The sequence below is a fragment of the Ovis aries genome, chromosome 26 (assembly GCF_016772045.2).
Source record: "Ovis aries strain OAR_USU_Benz2616 breed Rambouillet chromosome 26, ARS-UI_Ramb_v3.0, whole genome shotgun sequence".
In the NCBI taxonomy this organism is placed as follows: domain Eukaryota; kingdom Metazoa; phylum Chordata; class Mammalia; order Artiodactyla; family Bovidae; genus Ovis; species Ovis aries.
Genome location: NC_056079.1, coordinates 27633931 through 27659341, shown reverse-complemented (window position 1 = coordinate 27659341; position 25411 = coordinate 27633931). Strand labels below are relative to the sequence as shown.

Below are 25411 nucleotides of genomic sequence, written 5' to 3'. Positions count from 1 at the left end.
CAAATACTTCCTGTTACTTAGCAAAGGAGGAGGCAACAGTGAAAGTCATCAGGCTGTTCGTGGTCAAGTCTGCGGTTCAGGTCTCATTCACTCTCCATCCCCCACCCCATCTAGGGAGAAACCACAGGTCTGGACCATCTGCTCCACATCCTCTGATGCTCTGGGACCCTGGTTTCTGAGCATGGTGGGAGAATTGAGGAGGGATGAGCAGAAAGGCCACTGGAGAAGAAGAAATAGTGAGGAGAGTAGAGAGAAAAGTAACTGCAGGATAGCAAGGAGAGAGGACTTCCCTGGTGGTCCAGTGGTTAAGACTTGGTGCTTCTACTGTAGAGGGCATGGGTTTGATCCCTGGCTGGGGAACTAAGATCTTGCATGCCATGCCACATGGCCTCTCCCCTCCACTGCCCCCCTCCCCACCAAATAATGAGAGGATGGAGAAGAGAGGCATATTAGAGAAATAAGATTATATCACCATCAGACACCAACATTTAGACACCAAGCTGCATTTAGAAAAGGCAGAGGAACCAGAGATCAAATTGCCAACCTCCGTTGGATAATAGAAAAAGCAAGAGAATTCCAGAAAAAACCTCTACTTCTGCTTTATTAACTACACCAAAGGCTTAGACTGTGTAGATCACAACAAACTGTGGAAAATTCTTCAAGAGATGGGAATACCAGACCACCTGACCTGCCTCCTGAGAAATCTGTATGCAGGTCAAGAAGCAACAGTTACAACAAGACATGGAAAAATAGACTGGTTGCAAACTGGGAAAGGAGTATGTCAAGGCTGTACATTGTCACCCTGCTTATTTAATTTATATTGCTGGGCTGGATGAAAGACAAGCTGGGATCAAGACTGCCAGGAGAAATACCAAAAACCTCAGATACGCAGATGATACCAGCCTTATGGCAGAGAGTGAAGAGGAACTAAAGAGCCGCTTGATGAAAGTGAAAGAGGAGAGTGAAAAAGTTGGCTTAAAGCTCAACATTAAAAAACAAAGATCGTGGCATCTGGTCCCATCACTTCATGGCAAATAGATGGGGAAACAATGGAAACAGTGACAGACTTTATTTTCTTGGGCTCCAAAATCACTGCAGATGGTAACTGCAGCGATGAAATTAAAAGACACTTGCTCCTTGGAAGAAAAGTTATGGCCAACCTAGACAGCATATTAAAATGCAGAGACATTACTTTGCCAACAAAGGTCCATCTAGTCAAAGCTATGGTTTTTCCAGTGGTCATGTATGGATGTGAGAGTCGGACTATAAAGAAAGCTGAGCACCAAAGAATTGATGCTTTCGAACTGTGATGTTGGAGAAGACTCTTGAGAGTCCCTTGGACTGCAAGGAGATCCAACCAGTCCATCCTAAAGGAAATCAGTCCTGAATATTCATTGGAAGGACAGATGCTGAAGCTGAAACTCCAGTACTTTAGCCACCTGATATGAAGAACTGACTCATTAGAAAAGACCCTGATGGTGGGAAAGATTGAAGGAGGGAGGAGAAGGGAATGACAGAGGATGAGATGGTTAGATGGCATCACCAACTCAATGGACATGAGTCTGAGCAAGCTCCGGGAGTTGGTGATGGACAGGGAGGCCTGGCATGCTGCAGTCCATGGGGTCGCAAAGAGTTGGACATTCCTGAGCGACTGAACTGAACTGGGATACCAACACAGACAGCAAAGCTAATACCTCGAAACCTCTGGTGTCATTTGTTTGCCTGTTAATTATGTGTCCTTCGTGGCCACCATCTTTCTCTTCAATGTGGTTGCCATTTTCAAATGCATACGAATAAATGGACATTGGCTTTAATTTTAAAGAACAAATTTTAAAAATGAGTTTGGAAGACACTTTAGAGTAGCGAGTTATTTCGGTATTAAATTCCATACTAACTTTTGATTAAAACGGAGCTCATAAATTTCCCCTTTGGCTGGGACGGCAGTAACTCAAAGAAGACAGTTCAAACACTCAAGTGCATATCACTGAAAATCACAGTAAATCCAGTCTCGTCTTGTCACACCATCTTCATGATGAAAAATAAAAAATGCTTTATCATAGGAAGCTTTCCATGATAATTCATCAAATTTCATTGGATCAATCAGTTTATTTCCACTGCACTGTCAGAAAAGCCTCTGCCCTAGTATGTTATCAAGTTTTTTCCCCTTAGAAATGGTGGCCTCGCTGCTCCAATATTGATTCAGAGCTCAATTTCTGCAGCAAATCAATCATACTAGAATAGATAAGAATCAAAATGACCAACACATATAAGTTTTCCCATGTCTCTGGTTCTACAGTAAAGAATAAATGAAAACACATATACTGTGCTGATTATTATACATGCTGCTAAGTGACAAGCTCTTATAAATTACGTATCTATGCAAGAAAGATCATTAGATGTACAAAAATATCAAAGGCCCTTAAGTGCATCCAGTATTGTTTACTGTTTTCTTTTTGTAGTACAGGGACCAATATCCCAGCTAATAAGATTTCAAGTTCACTGTAGCAGAATCTCCAGGATATATTTAAGATATAATTATTCTCTGCTGCTGTAACAATTTTTTTTTTTTGCTTCTTTTAGTTTTTACAAGCCTCTAGCATTTAGATATAGGGCTAGAGTTTTTATTTTATTTGTGTCTTGAAACTTATTGATAAACAACTGGTTCCTCTACACTTTAAATGATTTTATGTACCAAATTTTAGTTATTAGGTAATCATCAAATCAATTCTCCTTTTACTCAGGATATTATGGGCACACATGAAACATATGTATTATTTGTAGAATTCAATATACATGTTTATATTCTAATTTTAACCAAATTAAAACAACTGCTATGTTTGATACAGCTCCTATAAAATTAGGAGAACCCAATGGACAGAGGAGTCTGGTGGGCTACAGTCCATGGTGTTGCAAGAGTCGGACACAACTTAGTAACTAAGCTACCACCAGCTACCACCAAAATGATTCTACATAAATTATTGTTTTTATGGGTTTTACAAAAATGCTGAGAACAGCTGAATTGCTATCTTTTGGGGGTCCAGAAATTCCACTTTGGAACAATGAAAAACATTTGGTGAACATCATTTCCATTCAGATAAATAAAGATCCATGATCCTTTGGGTCCAGAGCTCCTTCCAGGCACCACACTTAAACTGTATAAATTCCTGTTCACTACCCTGAAGAATGTATTTTCTTGACAAACACAACTTTAGCTACTACCTGTCTTTTTCTCTCTTGCAAGTAACTCCTTATCATTCTCCCTGTAAGAAAGTCCCTCACAATGTGACTTTTTGACATTACTCAAAGAGAATCAATCTATGTATCCTAACAGTTTTTATGAGGGAAAATCACTCTTTTATGATACTAGAGTTCAAGAAATGAGTAAAGTTCTGTATCATTCTAAGACATAACAAATTAATCCATATGTTAAGACGCTCTACAATTTACTCCTAGGAATGTTAACACATGTAGATAGTGTTCATATGAATGGTGCTAGAGAGAGGAAGGAAGTTAATATTTCTTAAGTCTTGTCCTAGTATCCTAATATTTTTTCCCATAGAGTAATTTATGCAGCCCTCAACACAATCTCACGAGCATTTAAGGGATTAACATTCCAATTTGTTCTGATGTAAAAACTGAATCTCAAATGGTGATGTAATTTTTTCAAGGTTATACAGCTTATAAATGGTAGAACTAGGATCTGATGACAAGTTTCCAGTACAGTTTCCACAGCATCACGTTGCTTCTTCAACTCTCATCTTCTAAGGTTTTTATAAGCTTTCCCAGACTCCTAAACTTATTCTCCAGACTTTGTTATAAAACTATATATTCAAGATCAAAAGGAGAAAAGAGTAAAGTGAAGAAAGCAGTCTAAGTAGAATGAGAGAGAAAAAATTGGTACTGGTTTCATATTTACTGTATCTTAGGCTTAGGACTTCTTGTTTTCCACTAACTCACTGAATCCCCCAAACATCCCCAAGAGAAGCACACTACTGTTCTCACGAATAAATGAGGACACAGATTCGGACAGATGATCTAACTTGCTCAAGCCTATGAGGAGTGGCACGTGGGATTAAAATTTCAGTCTGCTCCTCACAGCGATAGAGAAGAAATTTATGGTAACCAGAGGGGGAGGGGGAGATGGAGGCATAGAGTGGGAGTTTGGCATTGACACGTACACACTACTATATTTAAAACAGATAATCAACAAGGACCTACTATATAGCACAGAGAACTCTGCTCAATATTCTGTAATAATCTAAGTGGGAAAATAATTTTAAAAAGAAGAGATACATGTATACATATAAGTGAATCACTTTGCTATACGCCTGAAACTAACACAACATTGTTAATCAACTATGCCCCAATATAAAATAAAAATTTTTCAAAAATTCCCAACTAGAAAGCTAAGGCCTAGGGCAAGACAGAAATCAAAGCTGTAAAAGACATCAGTAGTAAACATATTTAATAACTTGCTAGGAGCATGAATGTCCCTCAACAATGTCACTGATTGAATATTCTATTAAGAAGATACTAAATTCTTTCCAAATAAGGAGCACACTTCAGTCAGGTTAGCTTTGATTGTTAAAAAATTCTCCCATATCTAGACCAAAGGAACAAGATAGAAAACCCAGAGATAAACACACCTATGGGCACTGTATCTTTGACAAAGGAGGTAAGAATATACAATGGAGAAAAGACAGTCTCTTCAATGATTGGTGCTGGGAAAACGGGACAGCTACATGTAAAATAATGAAATTAGAACACTTCCTAATACCATACACAAAGATAAACTCAAAATGGATTAAAGACCTAAGTGCAAGATCAGAAACTATGAAACTCTTAGAGGAAAACATAGGCATTACACTCTTTGACGTAAATGACAGCAAGATTCTCTATGACCCACCTCCTACAGTAAAGGAAATAAAAACAAAAATAAACAAGTGGGACCTAATTTAACTTAAAAGGTTTTTAAGAATAGGAATTCAAAGAGGAAACTATAAACAAGGTGAAAAGACAATCCTCAGAATGGGAGAAAATAATAGTAAATGAAACAACTGACAAAGGATTAATCTCCAAAATATACAGCAGCTCATGCAACTCAGTACCAGAAAAACAAATAACCCAATCAAAAAGTGGGCCAAAGACCTAAACAGAGAATTCTCCAAAGAAGACATACAGATGGTTAATAAATACACGAAAAGATGCTCAACATCACTCATTATCAGAGAAATGCAAATCAAAACTACAATGACGTATCACCTCACACTGGTCAGCATAGCCATCATCAAAAAAATCTACAAACAATAAATGCTGGAGAGCTTGTGGAGAAAAGGGAACCCTCTTGTACTGGTGGTAGGAATGTAAATTGATACAGCCACTATGGAGAACAGTATGGAGTTTCCTTAAGAAACTAGGAATAAAACTACCATATGACCCAACGATCCCTCTACTGGGCACATACTCTGAGAAAGCCATAACTGTTCAAGACACATGTACCCCAACAGTCACTGCAGCACTATTTACAATAGTTAGGACGTGGAAGCAACTTAGATGTTTATTGACAGATGAATGGATAAAGAAGCCATGGTATATATATATACAATGGAATGTTACTCAGCCATGGAAGGAATGCATTTGAGTCAGTTCTAATGAGGTGGCTGAACCTAGAGCCTATTATACAGAGTGAACTGTCCAAAAAAGAAAAAAAAATTGTATATGGACCTATGTATACGGACTCTAGAAAGACGGTACTGATGGACCTATCTGCAGGGCAGCAATGGAGGCACAGACATAGAAAACAGACTTATAGACACAGTTAGGGAAGGAGAGGGCGGGATGAACTGAGAGTGGCATGGAAACACATGCATTCCCATATGTAAAATAGACAGCCAGTGGGACTCAGGGCGCTCCAAAGGGTACTCTACGGCAACCCAGTGGGGTGGGATGGGATGAGAGTGGGAGGGAGAAAACATATGTATACCTATGGCTGAATCATGTTGATGTACGGCAGAAACCAACACGATATTGCAAAGCAATTATTCTTCAATTAAAAATAAATAAATTTAAAAAATTGTCCCATATACATATGTTTTTGGGAAAGGCCAAACTGATTTCCTATACGGATCAAAATCAGAAAGGGAAAATTGTCTTCTTTAAAGAAGAGATCTGTAGTGGAGTGATGAACCTTACTAGTTCGTATTTAAATAATAAATAGGAAGGCACACTCATTTGAATTAAGGCAATACATACTATTTGAATATAAAGGCTAAAACTAATTTGGACAGGAAAAGAGAGTGTAGAGAAGACAAGAATTATTTCTGTTTTAGTCTTAGCACTGACAGCACTTAGCTATAGTGTTTTGGGTGAGTCGCTTCACTTTTCCAGATCTTAATTTCCTCCCTCTAGCAGACACTTGGATTATCTCTCCAAACGTTCAACATATAAAAGTCTATTATTACATAATATCAATTATATTTGTCAGAAATAATCTTTGACTGCATATACATACACAACACTAGGTTCAATTCACTGCAGTAAAGATGGCAACAAGGTTTGAGATAATACAGACTGATCACTCCTACTCATGTGAATGGTATATGAACCTAAGTTTTATTTCAATTTGAGAACTAAACAACTTAATGACAGATTCAATCCTTTCTCTGGACAATGAAACTAAAAATCCTTGGGAATATTTTAATACCCTTGGTTCAGTAAGCCATAAAAATACATACAAAATATGATTAAAAAAATGTTTTCAGCTATCAGGTTGCTAGAATCTACAAGCAATCTTACAATCTTTACATGGTGGAAATACGGAAATATTTTCTATTTTAGGGATTTCCTGGTGGTTTAGCAGTAAAGAATCCATTTGCAATGCAGGAGACACAGGTTCAATCCCTGGGTTGGGAAAACTCTCTGGAGAAGGAAATGGCAACCCACTCCAGTATTCTTGCCTGGGAAATCCCATGGACAGAGGAGCCCGGAGGAATACAGCCCATGGGGTCTCAAAGAGCAACCAACACACTTTCCCATTTTCAGAGAGTGTTCTTAAAAGGGCTAAACACATTTCACCTTCTTGACCACGTCAATGGTTTGGTTAAATTACGTCATAGAGATCGAACAGGAATCAGGCAAAGTTACCAGTAGCAGAGATAGAAGTGGTTTCACTTTAAGGTAGAGGATATCATTGGTTAAGTGTTCAGTATTCCACAAAGAGGAATACTAGCGAACAGGAATGGCAGTCAAAATGTGAATAACATGAAGGTGAGGAGAAGAAACACTGAATTCAGAGAGTATTTATGTAGCAAAGTAAAGAAACAGAGTTGTGCTAATCGATTCTAAAAATCCACTAGAACATAAGCTTTATTAGGGCAAGAGCTTTTATTGGTTTCTATGGTGATATGATGCATTTAGAACCATGCCTGCACATAGTAGGTGCCTGATATGTATTCACTGAATAAAGACAAAGAGGAAACAACAGAAGCAAATTGAAACACGAACATAACAACAATAATAAAAACGGAAAAACAAGCATAAACGCAGACATGGTGCCATTCATGGCTGGTAGAAAGTTCAGGATGAGAGTTATAGATCTAGTTCTCAGGGGCTTCCAGCTCAACATTAGACAAGTCATAACCTTTTAATGTCTTTGTTTCTCAGTCTACAGATTCTCTCTTCCTTCATGCTTTAAAAGGATACTATGCAATATTATTTAAAGGGAAGGAAGACAAACACAGATGTATGGTCTGGGACACGATTTTCTGGGAATGCAAAAATGCTGATATGTAGATTTATATGTCAATATAAAGAAAAAGAAGAAGGTGAGATACAGAAAAGGGCTAAATTTTGAATGAATGGTGGCTGTAACAAACCAGTATGTTGTTCATCAGATGAAGACATTTTTTGGTATGTGTTTTTGTAAAATGTGTAAGTACTGTTCAGTATTAAAATGCAGTTAAGTTTCTATAGGAAAGAAAAGACAGGTGAAGATGCTTTGATATCTCAGAGTGCAGCAGAATTTTGACATAGAAAAGCCAACATGGCATAATTAGGAAAATAAGAAAGATTCAAGATACAATTGGTAGTGTGAGAAGGGAGAGGAAGGAAGCAAAACTGGGTATCATAAAGGAATAAGGAGAAATAATTAAATTGGGATGTTCAGGAAAGAGGTGAGCCATATAGCCATCTGCTGCCTGTCAGGAAAGAGGTCATCTGAGAAAAACTAAGCTGTTTTCTCAAAAGCAAGCTGAATACTGTATGAGTGATGAAATAAAAAAAGGTTGTATCTGCTGAAAATTTAGTAAGAACAGAACAAGAGAGTGAAAATAAAATTTAATTTTAATTTTTTAAGTGGGAACTCTATACACATGACCAGAGGTCCCACTTGAAGTACTTCCTGTAACTAGCAGTCAGATGCCACTTAAACTACCTGATTTAGTCTTCAGCTCTAACTCTCTTGGGCTTCCCTGGTAGCTCAGATGTTAAAAAATCCCCCTGCAATGCAGGAGCCCCTGATTCGATCCCTGGGTTGGAAAGGTCCCCTGGAGAAGGGAATGGCTACCCACTCCAGTACTTTTGGAGTTCATGGTGGCTCAGACGGTAAAGAATCTGCCTGCAATGCAGGAGACCTGGGTTGGGAAGACCCTTATCTAAAGAGTCAGACATGACTGAGTGACTTTCACTTCTCTTCACATCTAATCCTCTAGAACAGGGGAAAAATGATAGGGGAAAACAGCACTGTTGAGGATTAAATTCTGGGAGATAGGACATTGCTCTATTTTCTACTATTAGGGTTTCCCTAAACTTTTCAGAGTTTTGTGAATTTTAATAAAAGGATTCATTTTACTAAATTGTTCAGAGTCTGGCTTTCCTCATCAGTAAATTAATAAAATTATTTAGTTCACATTGAGGATCTACCCATTTCTTCCAGTTTTTAATGTCTTAGGCTTTCAACAAATATGGTGAAAGCAGAGAAAATTTATTTGGAATCACCATTCAGAAACAACTATAGGTACAGTTGCAAGGAAGTAGAAGAGTCTACTGGGCTTAAAATGAATGCCACTTTTCAACAGAAAGGGAAAAATCCTATAGAATAGTCAATTGATCATGTTGAATTTTGCATAGTGTAGTGATTCATATTGTCACTCTGGTAACAACGGTGGGCCATGAAACTCAACAGTACAAAGATTTAAGAAAAAGCAAAACAAGTTTGGCCTAAGATGAAAATACTAATACATTCTTTTTGTGTTTTTGCATGTGTGTATACACACATATATACATATATATATATATATATATATATATATATAATTTATTTATTCAGCTGCACTAAGTCTTCATTGTGGCACATGGGATTTTTACAGCATATGGGATCTAGTTCCCTGCAGGGGCTGAACCTGGGCCCCTTGCATTGGGAACATGGAGTCTTAGCCACTGGGCCACCAGGGAAGTCCCAGAAAATACTAATACATTCTTATACCCAAGAGTCAGTTGTCAAGCAGGCTGCACCATTCAGAAATACATTTTCTTTCAGGATGGTACCCTAGTTTCCTGGTTACAACTTAATTAATCAGCTCTTTTTATAGTCATCTAAGTTTGCAATCTCCCAGCGTCAGATCTTTCCAGATAAACAAAAGGTAAGAAAAATTTTAAAGCCCAGGCAAAGGAAACAAATGAATGGTTCCAGAACTGCCTTGATGAAAACTATAAACTTAACTATTAACATAATAATATAATTATGGTGGGAAACCACTAACCACACAAAGAAAAACTTTAGAATTACATATACACGTTTTAATGTTTTCATATTTTATGTACTGTCTAAATAGTAAATTCAAGCCCTGTATTAGATTGCTTACTCTCTACTTGTATGCATTGTCTAAGATGGTAAGAACATGCAATTATATTGCCTTATGAAAGAAATACTCATTTTAAAATAGCTGACATACTCACTATACCTCTAGTCTATTTAAAAGGTGACATTTTGCCTAATAAAGACAAAGAGTGTCTTGATTTTAGAAGAGTCAATAAGGGAGAGAGTAATTCTAGTATTTATGGAATAAAACCCTAATGTGCTAATAGGTAGATTGGTTTGGGAAATAACACAGCAGACACAATTACCGGGATTGTCTCTGTTCTACTCTCACCGGCTCCAGGATAAAGAAGAATCAATTAGCCCTCCACAGACTATGACCTTGAAGGCTACAGCTCTGTGCATAATACACTGAATATGCTGAGCCAGATAGAAATGGAGAATCAAGTTCTAAGACCATGGAAGAGCACGGTTCAGATATGATAATGTCTTTTTAAAGCATAAGCTGTGACAGCTTCAGGCATGTCAAAAGCATGCAGGATGATGAAAGAAAAGCCCCATTCTTTCTGTGACTAAGCGACAGTTTCTTAGAAGAAGAGCAAAAAGTTAAAGAGGCTGCAAAATGACCATCTAATGCCAAGTTTTTCTTTCTTTCTTTCTTTTTTGCCCTCCTTTAGTTAATGGTTACAAGCTTCTAAACAGCTAAACAATCACTTAAGAGTGTTTAAAACCAAAGCTTCCTGGACTAGTGCTTTTCCAAAATAAAAGAAATATAGACTCATAATTTTTAGGATATTTATGTTTTTGTTGTTTTCAGGCACTAGTTCAAAAAAGGAACCCTAAGGGTCTCACACAGCAAACCCTATAGGCGGTAAAGTGTTAACCAACTGTCTAACCCTAACTTTCCAGAAAACTACATCCCAGACAGCTTTTGCAGGCTTATCTCCAATGCACTCAGAGTGCTGCAGCTGTGTATCTGGCCAGAACTGGCTACTATGATGCTTTTAGACAGTAGTAAATCTTTTCCACTCAATAGAAACGCCAGAAAAATCAATGTCCTGCCTTGGGAAAAAAAAAGAAAAGAAACTGTATGGAATGTATAATCTATTAAAACACTTAGGAAAAGAATTTACCTTAGAAAAGAATTTCTCAAAACATCACAAGATACTTTTTAAAACAGTCCTAGATCAGGAAAATGTGCTGGAGGTTTCTTTGTTTGCTCGTTTTCCTCCAATGACAAAATTATAGGATTGAGTCGAAGAGTTTTTCAAAGGGTCTTCTTTATTTTTCTGAACAGCTAAACTGATTCAGGCACATTTTAATTCAAGACTGAAGTTGAAAATGATAAAAAGACAAAAGAAGTAACCTTGTCTTCACAGTGAATTTTGCTTCTCTTTGCAGGATCTGTACTTGCTTTTTATAGCCTGTCATTTCATCTGGGTATTATTTCCCGGTCACTTTGCCAGGTGGGAAGAGACGGTGAATACAGCGATGGCTGTCAGATCTTTAATGATGCTTCGGGGATTTGATAAAGATACAAAGCAGTGTCTGCAGAAAGGAGGTTCTTCCCTAATTACACCTGAAAAGCAAGCCTCTTTTGTTTTTCTCTTTAAATCTTTGCCACTGAAACTGGTGTGTATGAAATGAGCCTGAATCACAAGCACAAATCAAGTTTTTCTGCATTTCTAGAACATATGGCTCTCCCGCATACTGAACGACATGTCTGCAAAAGATATTTTTAATCTTCATTACCATCCAGAGGGAAACAGTAGGGGTATTACATCACAGAATCTTTACCCTCACCTCTCCTTTAGAGACTTTACTTACACACGGTATTCAAACAGAATTCTCTGATCCTTTACTTTTTTCTAAGGAAACAGTTTCAATGGTGAACAGAAGACAGTGAAACGAAAGTAAATTAGAAACTTTTTTAAAAGCTATAGAAAATGCCTCTCTTCTATAATGACATTTAAAACAATCTGACTAGTCATGGTTTCATCCTTGTCAACTTTTCCATTATAAAGCATGGCAATGACCAGTACAGACAGCAATAGGACTCCTCTGTATTGTTTTAAGAGCACGGGCTCTCTTCACTCACAGATTATTAAACAGGACTGCTGCAGTCTTACGGACAAAAAAGACACATCTGAAAAAAAAAGATTTACTAATGCGTCTTGTACTTTCTAATGACTGTCAAGGAAGCTATTTAAATATTTGATTCCAGAAGGCAAAACCACTTTGGACAAAGTATAATAGGAAAGAATATATGTGTGTGTGTGTGTGTGTGTGTGTATGTGTGTGTGTGTGTGTGTGTGTGTATACCAGAGTCACTTTGCTGTACAGAAGAAATTAAGACAACATTGTAAAATCAACTATACTTGAATAAAATTAAAAAAAAAAACAACAACCTAGTTTGGGGAAAATCTTTTCATGTGGAATTGTACCAGATCCTGAATAAAACTGCCCCTAACAAGTGCTCAGCAACTCAAACTATAATCTGAGCATGACAGCAACCTGCTGGTAAGAGGTGAGTGCTGTAAACATCTAAGACTTCATGTGATATTGGGAAGAAGCAATTAAAGTACAAACGTGGGGAGAAGTGGTTTAGGGAACAGGAAGAAGAGATGGAGAAAGATAACTCGCAACTTGGGCTGGCTGGAAGGCAAAGGATAGCAGAAAGGTGAGGAGAGGTAATGGAAAGTTTACATGGGGAAAAAAAAAACACATCAGGATCCTACTCACTGCTGTACAGAAGTCATATATATATAAAATGGTCTGATGTTTTCATCCTAAAAAGTGTTAGAAACCTATGGAATGGAACTGAAAGTCAAGCATGGCTCAGAGATGCTGAAGCTCTGGGTCCTCACCCCAGATTTCACCATCCAGGAAGAGAGAGTTGCTGTGATAGCATCAGTTCTAACCAGCAGTTTGTAAGGTCTTTTCACTCATCTCTGCCGGAGCAACCCAGTCACGTGATGCGCTTAAACCAAACCGTGCCATTCAACTCCGAGAAGACAAGGACCTCAGCTCTACCCTCTAGAGAACACTTCGGACGACCTCAAGCCCACCCATCTCCTCTACACATCCTCACCCGTCTCTCTCTACTTACAAAGTTTAGGAGCAGTTTGGAGATTAGTTTCTGTTGATGGTGGCTGAGTGGCTGCCTTGGGTGTTCTCACGTCAGGGCTCCGAGTGGGTGAAGGGAGGGATGGAGCAGTGGACGGCCGGAAAGAAAAAGCGAAGATACGGTTCTTGGGGGTGGGGACCGCCGAAGGCTCGGAGGACCCAAGGGCATTGTCAACTTGCACTGTAACTCGAACCTCAGTTTCAGACTGAGCCCTGGAGACAGGTGAAGTGTACGCCTTGGCTGATACCCACACAGCAGCTGAAGCTGCAGTTGGATCCAGAGAAATAATAGGATCCTGGCCTAATCCCCCAGGGTCAAGGTGAGTGGGAGAGTCATACTCAAAAATCTTGTCCACAAACACCCACTTGAGGCCCGCGATGCAGAGGCAGAGGCTGACCAGGCAAGCCAGGATGGGGACGATGCAGATTTTCTCTGAGTTGAGGCAACCTCTCAGGCGCTCGGTTTCCAGGCAGACGCAGCAGGGAAGAGTCAGGCCCACGAGCCCCGGGGACCTCCCATCTTCAGTCTGGGTCTCCGGCATGTCTTCGGCTGCCGGAAGTCCGTCCAGAGATGGGTCTGCACTCAGCTGAGTGGAAGGGCTCGAGGACCTCTCAGCAGCTCCCTCGGACATGTCTGGGGAATAAATCTCCATCGGCTCACCTCCAGGAGGCCTGGCCTCTCACACTGTCCATTACCATGCAGAACCCCCCCCAACCAAATGATACAGCATCTTACAGGGAGAAATCGATAAGTCGTCCAAGTCCAAGGCCATTATCAAAAGCAAGAGGAGTTCAGGAGGAAGGCAGGGGAGGCCAAAAAAAAATCAACAACAACAACCAAATAAAAGTATATTGTAATTCTTGACTGCTGTTTCTGGGCCACTTTTGCAGTTCTTTTATATGCTTCTCCAAACCATCCTGGCTGGGTCAGGAAGACCGGAGGCCAGCGGAGAAACCCAGGAGCTGATGCGGCGGCGGTCGGTTAAGTAAACCAGTAGCCCAAACTGAAAGGCATGTTTCTCACCTCGAGCAGCTGCAGCTGGGGTCTGCTCAGATGGAGAAAGCAACTGTCATGCAGAAGAAGTAAAAGCAGGAGCAGGACCAGCGGCGGCGGCGGCGGCGGCAGCAGCGGCGGCGGCAGGAGCGGCAGCAGCGACAGTAGCAACAGCATCCTGTGGTGTGAGCGCGGCGGCTGAAAGGGGCTGAATCATCACAGAGCAGCAGGTGCCTGCCCTCCGAGCATCACGGCGAAGCGTCTCTTCGCAGAGCGCGCTGGAGGCGAGAGCGCGGCCGGGAGGGGCGGTCGCCGCGCTCGCCGCCCTGCCTTCTCCCCCACCCGCGCAGCCACTCCTCTTTGTCCTTCCCGAGGCTCATTCACTTTCTTCCTCTGCGGCTCCTGCCTTCTCCACAGTCTCTTCCCCTTGCCTTCCCCCTCTTCATCCAGAGACTCTCTCTCTCCCCTCTTTCTTTCTTTTTTACCTCCCTCCTCTCCCAACCCCCACCCCTCTATCCGCACTCTGGGGCTGCTGGCTGGTCTGAGTAGAATCAGGATACCCAGCAAGGCGGGACTGCCAGTGACTTCCTATTTTATCCAATTAGAAGGAATAAAGGCCATCAAATCAAAGAGAAGCAGGCAGACAGCAGTTAAGCTGAGTCCCCATGGCCCCCACCCGGCTAGCCTCCTTTCTCTCTCTCTCTTTCTCTCTTTTTTCCTCCCTACCACAGCTGCCCTAATCTTCCACCCCCACCTCCCATGCTCTAAAGTCTCCCTGGTTCTCTCTTCTGCATCCACTGTTGGGTCAGAAAAAGCCAGCGATCAATGCTAGCAATCTAACAAAGCTAGGATGAGGCGGGGGGTGGATGTAGGTGGGACCTTATGGGTTGGACCTGAGGCTTGGCAAAGTCTGATATCTGATTCCTCCCTAGAGAGGTAAGCTTTTCAACAGCAATTTCTTCCTGCCTGCTGCAGAGAGATAGCATTCCATCCCCAGCCCTCTAATAAGTTTTGTTCACCGAGAGGACTGTTATTGCCTGGTGTTTCAACCAACAGCAAGAACATTGTTTTTCTTTTTTTTCCTCCTAACCATGGACAGCTCTGCCTTCAGCCCTGTTGCAATGACTGGGTAAGACTTGGTGATGCCCAAGTGTGAAGTGTGGAATATACATTGGAGAAGGGGGTGCTCAGGGAGGGGAGAGAGGTCTTTATGTGCCCACACGGGTCCCCTTTAAATTTTCATCCTTCTGTCCCACTCACAGCAGTCCCGGACTGATGTCCAGCCAACAAGAAACACCAGTAACAGCTATAGAGAAGGCTCCCGCTTCATCTTGAAAATAGCCTTCACTGTGACTCCACACTGCGGAGGTTGAATTCCCTGAGCGCTGTAATGTATACCACATGTCCTCAGCTATAACTGCACTGCAAGGATTAAGAAGACTTTTCTATATAAGAGCACGCCTTTAGGGTTAAGTTTCAGGAGCTTTACCTTAAAGATAGTTTCACTGCCGACTCTTTTTCCTTTTAAAACAGCAGTGGTTAAAAGGCTGGAAGAAATGCACTGTCCTTAATACAGAGAACAGGCAGCCCAGACCCTCCTGTTCACTGCATGTCTGCATCTGAATCTTTAATCCACGCTTTACTGTGACTGGACACCTGAATGGTTTCCAAGGAACCATTTTGTTCACCTATGTCAATAGGAGTCTTAAAAACGGTCTCTAAATCCATACTACATAACCATCATGTGAGTCCCAGAAGCAATAAAATTTAAAGTTGAAGTCCTGAGAGAATCTGCTTTAAGCACGTTATATTTTGTAAAACACAATCTCCACTGCTTTGAAATATTTTTAAGCTTCTAAGTGGGCATGAGATAATATTATCATTCTTTCAAAATGAAATTAGCCCATAATTATAAGTGATTTAAAGGGTACTGACATCTTAAAGTGTGTTTGCAGTACTATAACTAACAACAACAACAAAAGCCTGAACCAATTTGCATAATTGTAATTATGGCTCTGACAAGCTTCTGGGCAAAATGAATTATCCTTAAGTTCACCTCTACATAACCTGCATTTATATAGCAGTAACCTGTACTTTAAAATAATTCCTATGCCCACTTTCTAACTTTTAACTATTTGATTTTAAAGCAGAAAGATTTTTCTTAAAGATTCAAGCAACGGACATGAAATTTCACATCATCGAAAATCTATAGGGAGGCATTTACAGAATTCAGACTGAGAGGAATTAAAATTTTAATGACCGTTTTTCATGGAATGCTCAAAATCAGTTAGGCAAGTAAATACTTATGCTAAATTAGGATCATTTATAATTCCTTTAGATATCACCCAGGTTAAATTTGTGTTACTTAATTTCATGATTCTGCACCAAGCCAGTATTTCACGCAAGTATCATACTCATACATTGGCATTTCACCCACAGCCAAGGTCACCTAGATTTCAAAGAGTAACACGGAGTTCAGAGCCCAGATCAGGCAGGGAAGCGAAGGTACTGAGAAGAGTAACCTGTAGTTAAGAAAAGTGCTCCTTCAGTTGTGCCAATGCCAACTATTCACCTTGCCTTAATCATTAAGAACAAACATATTCAGCAGACAGAGTAATTACTGGGCACTGCTCTAGCCGTCATATTAAAGATGACCAACACTTAGAAAGGAAAAGAATGGATTATGTAAAGGATAGGAACTTAAGAGACAGACTACACAAATCACACTGTGGGATATATATGTGTCCTCCCTGGAGAGGCAGTTCATGAATCCTGTGAGTTCTTGGAGCTAAGATCAGTTTGCAGACAGCCAGCCTCCCATAGAGCTGCTTCCCATGCAGGTAGACGGTAAATGTAATTGAGAAAGGGAATAGGACAGGAGGTAAAGAATAAAAGGAATTCTCCTTTTAGGAGAATACTTGAGACTAGGAGTCAGAAGTTGCCTTTATCCCTTTAGCAAATCTTACTAGCAATAAAGAAATGAATACAGGGTGATATGAATGGGATTGAGGGTCCGAATTTCTTTGACTACAACATGCATGTTTGTAGGAAGAATTGCAAGCATATGTTACTTTAACCCTTTAGCCTCCATCTTCAATAAAGTTCAGAAACACCCATATTTCCATGTTCCCTTAAACAGTGAACAAGAAACAAATTACTATTACCTTTTTTAAACTGCATAACCACCTCTTCTATAACAACAGCCTCTACCTTTATAGAGCTCCACTGTGATTCCAGGCACTCTGCTAGGTTCCTGTCATACACGATTTCTGATCTTCACTAAATTCTATACAGAACATATTATCTTTTTTGTTTAAAACAACAACAAAAAAAGGACTCAGGCAGCTTATATAACTTAGCTATGGACATATAGCTATTAAACAATAGCACCAATAGCACAAATTTTGAACAAAATTGTGACTCATGCTATTTCTACCAAATAATACTGTTTCTTGTTTTTAATCAAAAGAAGGCATCTGATTACATATTGTTTACCTATTACTTCAATAGGAAAAATAAGAGAATGAGAAAGTGTAACAATGAAATAGGCATTTTAATTTTACTTTAATGTAGTTGCTAAATGAACTTAAAGGTGCCGATTTTCCAGAACAAGAGCCTTCTAAAATTCTGCCTAGTGATCTTTAGAGGTTGCAAGAATGAACCATAGGTTATTTACATATGATCTGTTTATAGTTTAAATAGAAAAGCTCTTCCACAGTCTCTGTTCTGAGATCTTCTTGGGAAGATCTCATGATTTCAGTTACATATTGCTATGAAACAAATTGCCCTGAAACACATTACATTTGTTGTTAAACTAACAACCACTGTATTACATCTCACTAGCCCACAAGATTACTGGGTTCAGCTGAGTGGTTCTTCTGCTCCATTAGATATCAGCTAGGGCTGCAATCCATTGGGGGTGTAATTGAGCTGAAAAAGTCAAGATTCACACACATGACTAGCAGCTGATGCCAGATGTCAGCTGGGAACTCAGCTGGGACTGTCAGATGGTGCACCAACATGTGGCTTCTCCACGTGGCCTGGACTTCTCACAGCATGGCAGCTGCGTTCTGAGAGGATACAGCCCAAGAGCGAGGAAGCACAAGCTGCCAGGCCTCCTTAAGACTGACTTTGGAAGTGGTACAGGCTCATTTCCATTGCATCCTATTGGCCAAATAGTCACAGTGCCAACTGAGATTCAAGGAAAGGGGAGATAAATCTTGATGGACAGAGTAACAAGGAATTTGCAACCACAGTTAATCCATAACAGTTAAAAGTCAATGTTAGTAAGTCAACCTGGGTCAAGAGGCTCTGCAGTAATGTAGAATGAGATTCAGCAGAACCAAGTCAAAACACATTTATATTTCTGATACACAGTATTCCAGCTTCCTTCTAAACCAGCTTCAATGAAGAAAACAATCCCATTATGTTGTGCATACGTGAGTGCTTATGCTCAGTTGTGTCTGACTCTGCGACTCTTTGAGCCCGCCAGGCTCCTCTGTCCATGGGATTTTTCAGGCAAGAATACTGGAGTGGGTTGCCATTTCCTTCTCTAGGGGATCTTCCTGACCCAGGACTGAACCTGCATCTCCTGTGTCTCCTACAGGCAGATTCTTTACCCACTGAGCCATCAGGGAAGCCTTCTTTTATATCATCCAATAGAAAATACTAAAATTCCTCTGCTACTTCAAGTCAAGCTAGGCTACTACATCGGCATCCCTTTTATTTATTATCAGAAATATTTATCATACCTCCAGGAGATGAAAGAGGATGACCATATCACATAAACTTACTTTCTCTTTTACTTTTTTTTTTTTTTTGGTGTATTGGTTATTTCCCACTGAAAACGTTTATCTCTGAAAAAGTCGACCCTTGCTCTGTAAGTTTATGGCCAAAACATAGAATTTACTTTGTGATATCTAATACCATGATGATAGCAGTGATTTCATTTTTTTGGACTGTAATCTTTGAGGATGACTATGTATAAATTATAATGATTTATTCATTGCTAATGAGTTAATCACAATTTTCACAAGAAAGCTTCAGGACTTAAAGGGATCCCTAAAACTTGCTGCTTCTTATGAGAGGACCAAGTATCCAAGTGGATCTGTTTGCTTCTTCCCATCCATTTGAAAATCTTCCCCCAGCTCACATCTCAGCCCCTCCATGGAACTTCTTCATGGTCCCAAGTCAAAGATACACCATTCTTTAACTTCATTTTTGTTGGGGCACATCTTCCCAGGTGTTACTACTTAATTATGGGACATATATAGGATGGATGGGGAAGAATGCCATTTCTGTGAAGGCCAGGTCTATTAGTATCTGGCTGTCACAAACTAGAGCTTTGCTAGCCATTCAATACACACATTTTGTTTGGTTTTATTTTAACTGTAATTCAATTACACAGATCATGGCACCTCTAATAAATTGGTAGACTTTTTTCATGTCCATCTATCTATTCACAATGCCCTCTATACTCCACTTTATTTTTTCACATCTTCTAATGATCAGTTCAGATACATGCTAATCAAATTTATGACTGTTTCCAAATATGACTTTTATGAATTTATTTTCATCTAGGGAAACTTTGTTACCCCAACTATATTAACTCTCAACTGCCATGGTATTTTTTAGGCAAGAATACTAGAGTGGATTGCCATTTCCTTCTCCAGGGGACCTTCTTGACCCAGGGATCAAACCTGCGTCTCCCAAGTATCCTGCACTGCAGGCAGACTCATTACCTGCTAAGCCATCAGGGCAGCCCTCTATTATACCACCCGATAGAAAACACTCCAGTTCCTCTACTACTTCAAGTCAAGTTAGGCTACATAAACTTATGTTTTGCATAGATTCTTTTAGGAGATGGAAAGTTAGGAATAACCCAGTATTGAACTGTTTTTCCTGCAGTTCTCTCTTCACCTAAACAGAAGAGTTCTCTCAGGGCAAACCAAATTCACGGGCTTGCCAGTGTTCTTCTATATTACTCAGAATGTTAAACAGGCTAAGATGAAACCCATTTCACTTTACTGGGCAGGTATTTTTCTCCCCACTTTGAGGGTGAATCAAGACTCTGATTCTCCTTTATTTTTACCCAGTGAAAATTATTTCAGTAAAGACGGTTTGACTTGATTGTAAGAATCATTTTGTGAGAAGCTGTATTGAATGTCTGATACTGACTCTGGGACTGTGTCCTCATTTTGTAACAAATGATCCATTTACTCTGGCACATTTTGTTCTTTATAAGTTTAGGTCCTTTATCTTCAGCTGCAGTTCAAGAGACAGTAAAGGATCTCAAAGATGAGGATGTGAGAATTTTATACAGGCAGATGATTTTTTAAAAATTAAATCCCATGTTTACAATCTGATTACTTTGAGAGAAACTATTATTTTCTCACTCCCTGTAAAATCATTAGTTATATACAATGATTTTCTTCTTTGTTTTACAAGTCACCTTTCTTTTAATATTATCTTGGACATGTCTGGAACTAGACGGAGATCACTGCACATCTCTGTGATAAATGCCAGTGAACTTTTCCTAGTAAAATGGTTAATTTTATGTTATGTGAATTGCAACTCAATACAAAAAAAAAATTACACTGCACACTCATCATGGTTTCAGCTTCTCCAACATTTACTTTTAAAAGGAAAACACAGTCAATCTGACCAGTTTTTCCAGTGCACTGCACTAAAATAATGAGACTGTCATGTATAGATTGTTCTTTCTTCTACAAAATCTAACAGGTCATGTAGCATTGAATCTCTGACAATTCTTAATTATCTATGGACTCTAAATTGATGTTGATGATGCAATACTACATCCCAAGGAACTCAAAAGCACAAATGAGGATATAATAAATTGATCTGTCATTGAGAATATCAATACAAAAGTTTTATGAGAAAATGAGCAAAGGCTTATAACTCTAGCTCATTTTATATACTTAAAATATTATTTCTCATTCTTCAATACCATTCCATTTACATATTTAGAATACACTAGAAATATAAGCCAAAAAATGGGTAGACAGTAGCAGGTATCTGAATTATCTGTATTTTCAACACAGTGTGCTTTGTTATGGAAAGTGTGATAAACTCATTACCAGAATGTGAGCTCCATAAGGGACAGCACTTGTGACTGTTTCCATTAACACATCCCTACTACCTAGAACGTGCCTGGCACACAGAGGCCAGTAAGTAAGTATTACTGAGTTAATGCATCAATATGGAAACTACTAAAGAAGGATGTAGTTTGGAAGGACTGATGCTGAAGGTGAAACTCCAATACTCTGGCCACCTAATGCGAAGAACTAACTCATTGGAAAAGACTCTGATGCGGGAAAGATTGAAGGCTGGAGGAAGGGGATGACAGAGGATGAGATGGTTGGGTGGCATCACCAACTCGATGGACATGAATTTGAGCAACCTCCAGGAGTTGGTGATGGACAGGGAAGCCTGGCGTGCTGCAGTCCATGGGGTTGCAAAGAGTCAGACATGACTGAGTGACTGCACTGAACTGAAAGGATGTAAAAACTACTGAAAAAATATCTTAAAAGACATGGATACATCATTGTTCAGTTCAGTCGCTCAGTTGTGTCTATATGGATATACCGTATACAGTTTTATTTGTGTGAATGAAGCAAATAATATTAAATTAACTGTGTATGATGGGAAGAAGAAAAACCAAAAGGAAAATCATCTTTATAGTGACTACTCCAAGGTTATATGGATGGATGGTCATTCATGATTATTAGACAATACATGGTGGAATTAGTTACCTTGAACAAGTGTCCTTGCTTCACTTCATTAATATTCACTACTATAAGCTCCTAGCACAAAGCAACACAGCTAACAGAGAATTTTTGTTTGTTATAGGTATTGTGGCAAATGGCACAAATATGCAAGAAATAATCTGTATTTTTAAGTGCATGGATATGTATAATAGTATTTAAGGAAAATCATAAAGGCTGTACTTTGGTGAGGTAGAGAAATTAAATATAATAAATAATTAACTAAACATGACAATCAATGCAAATGTAATACAAATTCAGTACAGTTTCAAAAAATGGAAGTTGAACTTGATTTATACTTAGGCACTAGCTATTTGTTTATAGTTGGGTTGCTGATCAGCTGACTGATCTCCAGAGGAATTAAAAAAAAATGCATTGAGTATATCACCCTTACAAATGCTCTAGCAATCTGTTTGCTTTGAAAATCCTCCGTTTCAAACAGAAACTGTTAAGCATGAGATGGTCCACATGTGAAGGCAGTTATGAATTACTTACAAAAGAGTTCCATCTATTTAAGAGACTGAAATGCCATAAAAAGCCATGTGTAAAGTAAACCCTCAGTTTACCTGAAATAAAGGAAGCCTGGGAAAGGAATGATCTGAATTGTTCTACTTTTCAACACAGCACAATCCTGTACCTCTGAGAAGACTTCAGCCAGAGGAAACATCTTAAAAATATACATTTTCCACAGAATCTACACAGTTCTCTCTCTTTTCTGCTGATTAAAATGAAAATGCAAAGTTGTGCCAAAGGGAAAAAAAAAGAGGGATAAAAATATATACATTTTCTAGAACTGATCTGGCATTCCAGTGAGCCATCTAACCGGCGATTCTGCTGTAAGGTCATAAGCCTTATGATACTCTTACAAGCAGAAGTATTCCATTTAAGATCAGATGCCAGCTCCATATTTTCTGCAGTTTCTCAGTTCAAGGGGTGGAAACTTTTTCTGCATTGTGGGACAATTTTCATTACCTTCAAAATAAGAATTTGAAAATTGTAAGACAAAAATATCTTATGATTGGAACTCTAATTCAAAACTTTGTATCATAAATCACACCACACCATGTATTGTTAGTTACATTGGCTTAAGAATGACTTTTATCTTTTCTATCTCAGAAATTATCTGGAGTGAAAGGATGTAGGCTTAATGCAAAGATGAACTGTAATCTTGAGAATAATTAGGTTTTAAATTTTTCATTGGCTGACTGTTGGAGCTGGAACAGCCTTGACCCATGAATTTTATCTTACACAAAAAAGATCTCCGGAGATAAAAAATAATCTGCCTGGAGCACCAACATTAATTTCAGAGATAAGACTAGAAGTCAGGGATATTGCTCCTCCCCTTTCAACTCATTCCTACAAAGGGAAGCTTTTTAGTTTCTCACTAACCACATAGATACCCTTTAGTAACTGCCATAAAGTGAATGGGTCAATGTTGTTACTACCATCATCAGTTATTCCTGTAGCAATATCTTACATGAACTTTTACTGTGATTGTTTCTACTTGAAAGTTTAATCTTTTTAATGCTCCTCTGACCACTTTTGGTCACAGCTCTACTGAATATTCAGACCCTTTTTCTGGAAGTTATTAAGAAGCCAATATTCATATTTAGACTCGGTTATTAACATTTCATCACTAAGGGATGTAGAATGCAAAATGTAGGCAAAATGTAGGCTCTAATCACTTACATGGGAAGGTATAGAATAAAGAGACTCTAGTGGATAAAATGGAGCTTATCTTCAGGAACAAAGACTATCACCCCAAAATAGTGATCAGGGGACTCCCTGGTGGTCCAGTGGTTAAAGTTTCACCTTCCAACGCAGAGGGTGCAGGTTAGATCCCTGGTCGGGGAGCTTAAATCCTGCATGCCTTGTGTCCAAAAAACCAAACATAAAACACAAGCGACATTGTAACAAATTCAATAGAGACTTCAAAAATGGTCCACATCAAAAGAAAATCTTTTTAAAAAATAGAGGTCAGTCCAGTATTATGGCGATGATTCAAATACATACAATGTCAAATGTTGTCAATATCTGAGAATTGGTGAGCCAGGGTTACATCTTTTAATCTGGAGAATTAGAAATCTGGGACAGGGGAAGGAGTGATTGTCAGAAACAGGAAAAGGAAGGCTTCTGATGACTTAGTTAAAACCTGAAATACGATGACTAGAAAATTCCAGGTCCAAATATGATGACTTATTCCAGGGAAACATGTGTTCTATTTGTTGACATAATCCATCAAACATATATTATTTTAAATAAAGCAATTAAACTTCTACATCATTCATGCTGGGATATTTGGGGATAAGATGCATTCACAAATGCAACTTACTTCAAATTGCATCAAAAATAAAAAGTTGACTGGTAGATAAATGGATACACATTTGACAAAGCAACTATGGCGGAAGTTAACTGTAAAATCTAGAGATACGGCATTGTTCACAAGTCATTCAACTTTTCTGTATGTTTCAAATTTTCATAATAAAAATGCTAGAAAAACTTAAAAAAGATTTTTTCATGGCTATTTCTGACCACTACATATATAGTATGTTTTATTATAAAACCTTGTAGTGAAAGTGAAAGTCACTCAGTCGTGTCCAACTCTTTGTGACCCCATGGACTATACAGTCCATGGAATTATCCAGACCAGAATACTGGAGTGGGTAGCCTTTCCCTTCTCCAGGGGATCTTCCCAACCCAGAGATCAAACCCAGGTCTCCTGCATTGAAGGCGGGTTCTTTATGAGCTGAGCCACAAGAGAAGCCCAAGAATACTGGAGTGGGTAGCCTATCCCTTCTCCAGCAGATCTTCCTGACCTAGGAATTGAACTGGGGTCTCCTGCAGTGCAGGCGGATTCTGTACCAGCTCAGCTATCAGGAAAGCCCATAAACCTTGTAAGCTGATGCCAAAGAAAACAAAATAATCTACCAGTCTCACATTCGGTAACCCTCACTGAATTATTTTCTTTCCTCTACTGCATAAGCTCTCCCCACCTACCCTCCCCTACCACACTTACTTTAAGATGAATTCCAAAATTATATCAGGAATATAAGTCACACAATTTGAGTCATTATCTAATGGCAAAGGAGTATCTTTCTATGACAAACCATTAGCTGCTATAGAAAATCTAAGATCTCTTCCTGACCCCTCCTTCCATACCATTCCTTTATTGAGAAGAGATTTTGCTTAATGTGATTCTTTAATCACTAGGGAATTGAAACATCTATGAATAATGTGAACAGAGAAATCGTAATGTTCATTCTCCTGACAAAATCAGAAGGGCTGGACAGTAAGCTTCATTTTGTTGCAGGCGGGGTCGGGGGGGAGGTGGGGAAGAATCCTTTTATTGTTAACAACACTCCCATCCTGAAGATATCTTTTTCAAAGGTCAACTGGTCAGTGGACACTGTAAGGTCAAAGGCTTTGATGCAGAAGTTGAGTTTCTCCACTGCTGTATCTCCCTTCCAGTTCGGCATATAGAAATTTTATAAAACTATTAAATATTTATGATTCAGTACAAAGCCCCTCTAAAAGCATCTGTATTTAACTAAATCATGTCACTGACAGCAAGAGGCAAGCACAGTAATTTAACCTAGCAGGAAAAGTACTTCTTTTACATAACACTGCAGTGCAGAGAGTTTCAACCATATGCTTCTTTCTGTCCCCACATACCTCCTGTAAGAAGGAAAAGCT

At 39.2% G+C, this 25411-nt stretch overlaps 2 protein-coding genes across 16 annotated transcripts in view; both read right to left on the bottom strand.

Annotated features, from left to right (window-relative positions):
* Nucleotides 1-25411, bottom strand: part of NRG1 (neuregulin 1) — a 242658-nt gene that overhangs the window by 118950 nt on the left and 98297 nt on the right. For 5 of the 15 annotated variants that reach the window (XM_042241399.2, XM_042241398.2, XM_042241400.2 and 2 more), the window contains exon 1: nt 12924-14199. The exons of the other annotated variants lie outside the window; for them this stretch is intronic. In XM_042241399.2, the coding sequence (XP_042097333.1) occupies nt 12924-13593 (670 nt within the window). In that variant the 5' untranslated portion in view covers nt 13594-14199. Of the gene's footprint in view, nt 1-12923; nt 14200-25411 lie in introns of those variants that run through there. 15 annotated transcript variants of the gene reach the window in all.
* LOC132658714 (uncharacterized) lies at nt 13923-14199 on the bottom strand. Its single transcript, XM_060407184.1, has one exon. The coding sequence runs from the start codon at nt 14109-14111 to the stop codon at nt 13923-13925; it is 189 nt and encodes a 62-aa protein (XP_060263167.1). The 5' UTR covers nt 14112-14199.

Excerpts from the sequence above, each read along its gene's own strand:
- LOC132658714 (XM_060407184.1), bottom strand. The coding sequence starts at position 14,111 with ATGCTGTTGCTACTGTCGCTGCTGCCGCTCCTGCCGCCGCCGCTGCTG.